The following is a 10225-nucleotide window of genomic DNA, read 5'->3' on the forward strand; positions in this document are numbered from 1 at the left end:
TTTGATATGCAATGTTTGTACTATGATATGTTTTCTGAATAAGTAGTAGCTTGTTAGCCACTCGTGTGGCTATTGGGATCACATATGTCTACTTTAAACTTCCTGAACGGGCTCTGGGATGATTACACTGCCACCTAGCAGTTACATTGAAAACGTTTTATACTTGACAAAAGGCAGCCGAGTATTTTGTTTTGAAATAGAAATTTAAAATCTTGCTGTGATTGCACATAAAATATGCAGAGTGCTGAGCTGGGCCTGAAAAGAAACGCTGCAGTATCAGTGAAAGAAAGTCTAGTTGGTTCCAGATTTACACTACAATAACATCGTTTTGATTAAGTGTTGTCTTGAGTTTTGGAGAGTCCTGGATGTAATGTCGCGCTCCGCCTCGGAGCCCCTGAAGCATTTAGGGATTATATATAGAGATTGAAGAGTCTGAATCAGATCTGGGCTCTGAAACGTGTCGTGGAAAAACGTTCTTGCAGAATACTACAAAAACAACTCTCTGTTTACGAAGAGAAACGTGGTCAAGCTCGATGCTGATTTCTCTTCTGCATAGTTAAATAAATAAACTATTAACTGCTAATATGATCTGCTGTATGTTGCAATATGTCGTGATATATCCTGAACCTCAATTGTATCTCCATTATCCTCGTTTGACATCAGATAGTCGACACGTTCACATCTTCCTCCTCCAGCTTCACTGGAATCTTGTCACATTTCTGAGTTCACATTGTGATCCAGTTGAAAATGAACATTTGTGTCCTGTTGAGATGATTAAATATATGAAGCTGTTCTAATATTAATACTGTACATCAATTCATCCGGTGTCTGATGCTGCAAATATTCAGGAAAAGTTCATTCTCACTATGATTTACTTCTCATGTATAATTCTTTTTTCCATGAACCATTTTAGTTGTGCAGGTTGAAATAAACTGTCAAAAACTTTTCAATTCCAATCCTGCCAGCTGAGATGCAGAAACTTGAAATAACAGAAGAAATGCCCTACAAACAGTGAAACGTGCAGCCAACACGACTTCAGCTGTTGTTTTTTATCCTTACATTTTATTCAAATACGTTTCCAATAAAGCACACGAACATAAAAGCAGATCCTTAAATCCAAATTCGGAATCAGCTGAGTTAATACATTCAGGCTGTAACAAATACAACAAATGAGTATATAAATAGACAACGATGCACCCAGCAGGGGGTAGAGAAATACAAGTCTGGACAATGTTTCAGGTGTCAAACATGCGGCCCGGGGGCCAGAACCGGCCCACCAGACGATCTAATCCGGCCGCCATGTGATTTTTTGAAGTGTGAAGTATAAAAATGAAAACTTGACAGAGGCTGATCTAAAAACACGAGATTGGCAAAAATGACATTCAAAACCAGAGTCAGAATTTGACTCCCGTCATTAATGCATCTGTGGAGGTCACATAACACAACGCCTTTCACAATAAAACAATGAGTCCAACTTATGTGAAGTGACACGTTAGACACTTAAACTCAAAACAATCCAGATGATGACAAATTGTTTTAATCCCGAATACGACATCCAGATACAGGTGACTGAGGGTTTTTTATTTACAAATATAATAATATCTGACTTCCTTTAATATGTATATTTCAGAATAGACTGGCAAATTCTTGCAGTTACAAAAGAATCAAAAGAAGGAAACATTTGTCCATATCTGCAGTTTAATGTTATGTTTGACTTGTTCGGCCTCCAGAGGTCAGATCAGGTTGATGAGGCCCCTCAACTAAAATCAGTTTGACGCCCCTGCTTTAGGTTATTAGCACTGATCTGACTCCCACTCATTAAAAGACCAACGCGCCCACAAATGCAGAGATAAGTGCAAAAAAAACATGCACCCAGCTGAAGAAGCGGCCAGCGGTGTCATCCAGCTCTGATAAAGACGGCTCTGCATGGAGCCGATGGAGAACGTGGCGGAGGCGGCTGCAGGTCAGCGGCGAGTCTCAGTCTGCTGCTGTTTTTTTTTTTTTCGTGACGCCCGTGTCGATCCCCTCGGCCTCCTGCAGCAGGCGGCTTGGTAACGGGACACTTGGTTCCTGCCGGAGCAGGCGGGTGTGTGGCAAAAGAGCTCCATTAATGAAAAACACCACTCGTGGGGTGTTTGTGTTAAATTGGTCGAAGTCCATTGTTGAAAGCTTCCTCTGATGCATTTGGTCAACACCGCCGGAGAGTCATTCATCACGGCTCTGAACCCCTGAGTAATTAGAAGATATTGGATCTGCTCACTGGTATGTTACACAGCCCTCCTTACCTCATAACTTTGTCCAAACACATCACTTTAAGCCTGTTGTGTGTTAGCAGAAGGGCTGGGTTCATGCGGGCCAGTTCAGTCGGACCTTTTGGTCATTAGCCAACGTTATCATGGTCCCACATTGGACTGATTTCTCCCCTTTTGATACAATGATTGCTCTCTTTCTCTAACCCAACATCAAAAGTCTCACTTAATTTGTTTTTTTTTTTGGTGTGTGTGTGTTTTTTTTCTTCTCATTCTTATTGTTTTAATTCCTCCCAAGACCAGAGAGTAAAAATCTTACAAGAGGACGGAAATGCTGCCATAAAAATACAAAACACTGAAGTGGCTGAGTTTCTGTTCCAAAGGAATTTCATTTACTTTACATGAAGCCTGTGCAGAGGGAGGGAGAGAGAGAGAGGGAGAGAGAGGAGGAGAGAGACGGCAGGCATAATTTCTCAGGCCTCTAAAATTACCATGTGGCCACGCGGAGATGGAGGCTGATAGATTTTGAGAAATGGAAAGTGAGAGGCATAGGGAATGAAAAGAAATAAGCTAAAAAGAGAGAGAGGGAGCGATAGTTAGCATTGAGCCGCCTCTCTGTCTTGTTTTTTGTTTTGTTTGTTTTGTTTTCCAGTATGTAGTAGCAGGTGATGTAAACAACATGAAATCAGGATTTCCTCCCATTCACTCTCTTTCTATCTATTTACTTTCTACCTCCTCCTCCTCTCCTGGTCCATCACCCATCCTGCTGAATGTGGGGGGGGGGCTCTTGTAGCCTCACTGCTCTCTTGTCCCTAGAGCAGATCATATTAACATTTTATAAAATCAAGATTTCCTGCATTTAAATAGTTGTGGTTTCCAAACTGGTTCCAGTATCTCGGAGGGGGAATTCAAACCTCCTTCCATTACTCAAAGTCAAATTGCTGCCCGTGGTGTTTTTACACGCAGTGCAAAAAAAAAAAAGGGGGGGGGCGCTGTCACAGTGACGGCACTCTGGAGGAGCATCCACCAATTTCCCCACCTGTAGAGTTCCCAGGCAATGAATGAACAAGAGCGAGGCGGGAAAAGGTGACTCATCTCACTCTCCCACTGCCGTGTGGTCCTTTTCTTTTTCTTTTTTCTCTGAATCATAAGCAGGTGTTTCCATCAATCCTTCCCTCATCCTCCGAGCCCGAGGAACATGAAGGAAACACCGGGGCGGGGGGGGGGGTGGCTCTTATTCCGCCTGACCCCTTGCTCAACGGGAGCGGGAGCAGATAGCGCCCCGTCGTAAGGTGGAAAATCGGACCCGACATTCCTCATACGCTCGTCCCTTTTTTCTTAATATTCAAATGTGTTGCTGTGATCAAGCAGAGGAAGTTGCACAAATTGCTGTGACTTTTCCAGACAAACATCACACCATCTGCCGCACTGCTGTTGTTTCCGTGCGTGGCATGGTGGGACAGCCTTTCATGTCCCAAGCGGGGCTCCGCGCTGCCATACCGATATCGTGTTTACCCCCCCAAAAAAAAAAAAGAAAGAAAAGAAAAAGCAAGCTCGTCTGTGGCCTGACGTGAACCGACAACCTTCATCGGTTCCACCGCGACCGTCGTTACCGGGGTTATTAGAAACACGGCTCTGCCATCGGCATCACGCAGCCGTTTTTCATTGATCCACTCTTTTTCTCCAATTAAGCTGAAATATGTGGCCCTTTTTTTTACCGCGTGGAGTTTGGACTCGGCTGGGTCTTCCTCTGCAAGTGAACCAGAGAGACCCAGATGGTTGTTTTCGCCAAGATAACTATTATTACAGTGGGACAGTGCTCAGGCAGCCCTGCATTAGTCACAGCTAATGCACTGTGTAAATAAAAGACTGTCCATGTGGTTAATTTGATCTGGAGTTTTTACACCTCATGCAACAAAAACTCCTGCTCCCCCCCCCTTTTTAAAAGTTTGGCATTGCAGAGGAAAAACAATCCGAGTGAGCAGGAAGATCTCAGCTTTAGCCCCTTATTTCTCATTTTCCACACTGATTAATGTTAACGTATATGAGCCCACCTGAGACAGCATGGCGGGAGTCATTTTCAGAGCAATTTTCATTACATCTCCTGGATAAACATTTGCTCAAGCCGATGTCAATTCAATTTGTCTGCCGGCTGATAAGAGGTAGCGAGCAGTGGAGTTTTCAGACACGAAGGCATCAGTGGAATAACAGAAGACCTAATGGCAGTGTTGATATTGTTAATAAATGTAACGGCAGACAAGGCTGTGGACGTGAGCGGCGGTGGCCTCAGAGGGAGCCGGGGGAGTCTTTAGTTGCAGTTGATTGCACCTGGGTATGTCATGGCAACTTAAAGGTATTTCTGGATGTTTTTACATTTGCATTCCTCTCTTTAGGTAATAATTTGAGACACTGAGATTGGAAGAAAGAACTTGAAAGAAACAGGGTAGGGGGGGTGACAGGAATGGAGAAAATGTTAATACACAATGCTTCCAACGCCCCTTAAAGGCCTAGTGAAATGTAAAACACTACTTTGCCAAAAAACGATAGTTGGGGTTCTACTTGTAAGGTTCCTCCGACTCTGCCCCACCACTGTTGTCGCACAACAAAGTTATTAGAATTTTGAATCTCCAGCCGACGAAGTCGGGGGAATCCTTCTTCGTGGAGTGACGTCACGAGTTGTGCAGATCTCCATCTGTTGTGTTTATATCGGCTTGTTTCCCTCTTAAATATCAAAGTTTTTACAGTGTTTTGAAGTTATAGTCGGCGTTTTATGAGCCTCGACGAAAGATTGAGCCTGGAAGAGACCGAGAGAGGAGGAAAGGAGCACGGGGCGGGAGCGGCTAGCCGCTAGCTCACATGGCTAGCGGCTAGCTCGGGCAGCTAGTAGACGATCAAGTAATACCTGGACTCGTCTTCGGTGATTCCACAGTCAGAAAAGCGCTTGAACATGATCCAGGAAGCCGGTCGTTCTGCCAAAAGTCAGGAGCCTCAAAGCCTCAAAGGTGAAAACTGGCGGCTGCTGAGGCGAGGAGACGAGGACGAATGGAGGACGAAGCGTCTTCTGCTTCCTCAAACATGTTCCAGACGGGGTCACCGATGGCAGAACGACCTTCTGTGTCTTCTTCATCAATCACTGGGTTTGAAATGACGATGATGATGAAATCTGGTTAAATTCAGCCTCTTCGTGGTCAAAACTCTGATCCTCCATAATGTAAACACAACTTGGGCGTGTGCACAACTAGTGACATCACTCTATTAGTGTCAGAAGCTCCGCCCAGCAGCGAAAATACCGCTGTTTATCGGCTATTTAATATATCCCATCTATTTGAACTATTTTGATCCAAGTCTTGTTTGTTGTGCAGAAGTTGATCTCAGCCGACGGTAGGTGAAGGTGGGACGCTCTGGACCGACCGATAATCACAGGGTCTCCACTACATGATGTTTTCATGGACGCTTTAGTTGCATGTTGGCTGCACTTTTTACACGACAACGGAGCTCCCAACGTGGAACTTTTCAAACAACTATCAATCCCCGTGTAAACTTTGGAAAAGGCAACTTCTCTGCACGCCGCAGCGGTAGTAAACAGTCGTTCTGTCCATTTATGACGAGTTTAGGACAATAACGACAATGGTGACCGGTGACTGCCGGTCCATATTCATATTCTCCTGTAGCTGGGGAGTTTTATAGTCACCGTGATAAACAATCCAACTTCGTCATGTATCAATACAAATGTCCGTGTACTCCCATTGTTAACGTGTGTGTGGTTTCACTACAGGCCCAACATTCTAACTACATTGTTTTCAGCATTTCAGCCGTTTGCGTGTTCAGGGAGGTTCATTTTCAAAATAAACCTAAAACGTCTAAAACGAAAATAAACCCAAAACTATGCTTTTACGCTTGTCACGTGTATGGGACTGTTCACGCACACCAACGTTCACAACGACGTGCCACTTGGAATAGCCAGTTCGTCTGGAGTACTTCGTTTTTTTGTTTTGTTTTTTCTGAAACCGAAATGTGAAGAACATGTAAAAGCCTCCAAGCTCAAGCTACGCCGTGTGCATTCCCCCTGCGATCCTTGTACTGGAAGCCGCCTCAGCCCAGAATTGAAATACCATCCCAGTTAAGTGTTCGCCTCGCGTTCTGCCAGAGGTCTGACTGCCAGGTCTGCGTCACCGCGAGGCTGAGCAAAACACAGATCGGGCCCATCCAGCCATGGGAATGTCGGCTATTCAGGGCTCCGCGTTGTTTATCAGATAAGGTACACACACAATCAGGCAGCGGAAATGGACTCTGCCCACACTGCATTGCACACACATATGCACACCTGTGTATACACACTTGTATACATGCATATTGACTTTCATACGTAGAATTTTATACATATATATATATATATAGTCCTCCTGAGCTCATGTACACAATCCATTTGACATGCACACAGGTGCCTCCCTTTCCTCTCGCCACCAAGTGCCAAGACTTTACATGGCGGAGAATTTTCATTCCATTCGTCGCCCCCCCCCCCCCGAGTCGGTTATCAATTCCATCTCCGCCTCTCTCCTCCGAGGCCAGAAAACGCAAGTCGAAGGGAACGTGACGCACGTTCACCCATGCAAGTGGATTCCACCGTGCCATACAGTACGTACCTCGCGTATCCCTTTTCCCCGTGGCGTCATACGTATAGGATGTCACACAGGTGAAGGGGGGGAAAAAAAGAAAAAGAAACGCCGTCGGCGTTTCAGCAACGCCGTCGGCTCCGGGAACTCTCCGAGGAGATCCGGAGAGTTTCCGCTCCGGCGGCTCGGCGTCAAGGCTGCGGGTGCACAAGTCTGTCAGGTGCAATTACCGGGGATTTGATTCCAGGAAAACCTGCATGACATTTCATGATGTAAGCTACGGTTACCTCATCTGTTCTTCTGCAAACCACACAGACTCACACACGTGGATGGGGAGGGGGAGAGGGGGGGGGTACACACAATACCAGTACACACAACTTGCTGAAAGTTCCATCGGTTTAGTAATCGTCCTGTGAATGCCCAACCTCCGGTAAACAAGTGGATTTTTTTTACAAATGCACTTGCTCAAGAGCTTTAACCTAAAACACACACACACACACACACACACACACACACACACACACACACGTCCTCCAGCCTGGCGTTCCCGAGAGCTCTGTGCCACGTCTCATCCATCAGGGCGCTGAAGTGTCCAGGTGGCCACGAGGAACCCGAGAGCCTGCTTTCGTTCACACAGGAGCACCAGACACATTTATGTTAATTTTGGCTCGGCGAGAGAACGTAGAGAATGGAGAGAGAACGAGAGAGAACGGAGCGGTACCAGTCGTCACGTCAATAACTCTCAACGTGAGAACGCTCGCGTAACACCGATTGTTATTCAGCGTGAGAAACGGCTCCGGGACTTCCAACGCTAATGGCCGCCTCCACGGCGCACACTGTTTAGTTATTACTGTGTTTCATTCACCGTTGCCATGGAGACGAGTTGTCGTCTTGCCACGCCGGTGGTCTGCGGTCAAAGCGTTGACTTTTTTTTTTTTTTTTTTTTTTTTCGATTAGACAAGAAATGAAAGACGGCTTTTGTCTGACGTGGGTAAAATTCAAGGTTCGAATGCAGACGCTTTGAAATTAAAAAACAAAAAACAAAAAAAATCGCATGCTCATTCCTTCTCTGAAGCAGGGATTCCCCACCTCAGTAAAGTATCACTCCGTGACGATTAGCAGACGTGCTTATGAGGGATCCACAGAGCGGCGGCCGTACCTGTTGTGCAACAATGGAGGCCGCGCAGTAATCCTGAAGCAGACGAGTAATACCGGGGTTACAATAATCCGTTTGTTTGGACTGGAGCCGTACGAGTCGGTGGTGAGCAGCTGACAGATACAATGGACTAAGTGGTGGATATAAAAACACTCAGTTAAAATGCTGTCAAAAGATTGAAGCCAGTGCTTCGCGAAAAGGAATATCTGTGGGATTCTCTGGCAGAGAGGAAAATCAATCCCACAGTCAAAACCATATATAAAGTGGTCTTTTGGCACGCGGCTGATCAATATGCAGATGCATTCAACGGCAGCAATAAAATGTTTGACTTCCCTTTTTTTTTTTCGCTCCAAAACTGGTTTCGGTGTGTGTGGAGCTCAGCGTTTCGCTCTGTGGGAACCCGGAGGGGTTTAGGGGGGAAAAAAATACCGACTGTAAAGTGTCTTTGACTTCTTATGAAGTAGCGGTGAAAGGCATCTTTTTTGCCGTCTCTCAAAGATCTCAGTGGTATGAGATCATTATTTACGGCGTTCAAGCGGTTGTGACAACAGGTCCAGAATACACCAGATATGCAATATCGCTATAAACACGAGTGTAGCAACAGTGATACGTTAAAAACTCTGATTGTGGTCGGCGCTGCATTTTTCAAAACGCCGCGTATCAAATGTTTTACTTCCATTTCTGTCATCAGAACGCGCTTTAATGTGATACGCTGGTCGTTAATCATTAACCCCCAAAACTGCTAGTTAACATGAGACGAGGAAAATGTGGCATGGGTTTAAGAGTCGACGGTTATGAATGAGTGCAGGAGCACGTGTAAGTAAATCCTTAGTTTACTTTTCTTAATCAGCCGTTAGGTTTTGGTTGTCTGTGCTAATAGCGGGACTGCAGCTTGGCTACAGTTTCTTTTTCTCTGAAAGAATAGATCACAACACTGCCACCGTGTGGCCGGAGGAGGAATGTTTCCGTCCCGTTTATATTTATTGAATAAGCTTCTTCTGACCTTTTGTGTAACGCAAAATGTAGTATTATTGGGTGCTTTAGATTGAGTTTGAAGTGTAACTGCAGGTCTCACTATTCAGATAAATGGACTCAACAACAAGCAACCAACAGACACCACAGTAATTAACAAGCAAAAAGAGAATTCAGGGAAATTCAGCTCACAACATTTGCAAACTAAGTAAAATGACTGAAAGTGAACCAGATATAAAAGAGTCGATTCAGAGGAGCAACATATCTTCCATCCACGGCCTTATTTAGGGGAAATGCTTGAAGTTTTTTCGCTTAATGAACACAAATAGTTATTTAAAATGTTCTGCTATAGAGGCCCTGCATCTCTAATTTCCACTTTTTGCAGAGCAGTGTATTCAGTATTCCATATATTTTCTCATATATATGTTCTGGAGTGTAAAGTGTTGATACTTCTGGCTATATTGGCAACAAGAAAAGAAATGAGTGCATGTCTTTAATGCCCCACGACAGTTTTTATTCTCACTGATTGACGTGTGTGTGTGTGTGTGTGTGTGTGTGTGTGTGTGTGTGTGTGTGTGTGTGTGTGTGTGCGCGCGCTTTCACATCAAATGTCAAGGCAAGACGTCAGTTGGCTCTTTAGATATTCAAAGAGCATTTTTTTTCTGAGACGGACTTCGGTGATTTTTGCGTACCTGTAAAAGAGAAAAAGCTCCCGCAGCTGTTTACCACATGCAGTGTTTTGTTTTGGTTCGGATTCTTCGCAGCGTCAGAACGAGAAGTTGACATTTTCCAACAGTTGCACCATGTGTGCGAGAAAACAAGAACATTTCCTCTGTGGCGTCGCCTCCAAAAACCCACGTTATGCTTTCAAGTCCGAAGACGAACGGCGACTTCAGTAAAAAAAAAAAAAAAAAACAACAACCCTCTGAGACGTGCGATTGAAGTCACGTATGCACGTTTTTCCTCGCAGGTACCGTGCAGCCTGGAGTACTGGGACGAGCTCCAGCAGACCTTCGTCCAGTACCCGCGACTTTAGCCTGTCGGAGAGCTGCGCCTGCCAGCTGCAGCTGCCCAGCCTCAGCCTCACCCAGCCAGCAGAAGGAGCTGGTGGCCTCGGACCTGTGGAGGATCGTTCTCAATAACAACGGAGAAGGAGGGGGACGAACAGAGGTGAGGAGGAGGAGGAGAAGAAGAAGAAGAAGAAGAAAAAAAAGAAAGAAAAAAGAAAAAAAAAC

General features: G+C 45.1%; 1 protein-coding gene across 1 annotated transcript in view; it reads left to right on the plus strand.

Annotated features, from left to right (window-relative positions):
* Positions 1–10143, plus strand: part of LOC308148694 (intermembrane lipid transfer protein VPS13B-like) — a gene marked incomplete at its 5' end in the record, with an annotated part of 35173 nt that extends 25030 nt beyond the window's left edge. Inside the window, one exon of the mRNA XM_080522191.1 lies at positions 9961–10143. Within this exon, the coding sequence (XP_080378317.1) occupies positions 9961–10026 (66 nt within the window). The remainder of the gene's footprint in view (positions 1–9960) is intronic.
* Between the last annotated feature and the right edge of the window lie 82 nt (positions 10144–10225).

Source organism: Blennius ocellaris, assembly GCF_963422515.1.
Source record: "Blennius ocellaris genome assembly, contig: SCAFFOLD_281, whole genome shotgun sequence".
Classification (NCBI taxonomy): domain Eukaryota; kingdom Metazoa; phylum Chordata; class Actinopteri; order Blenniiformes; family Blenniidae; genus Blennius; species Blennius ocellaris.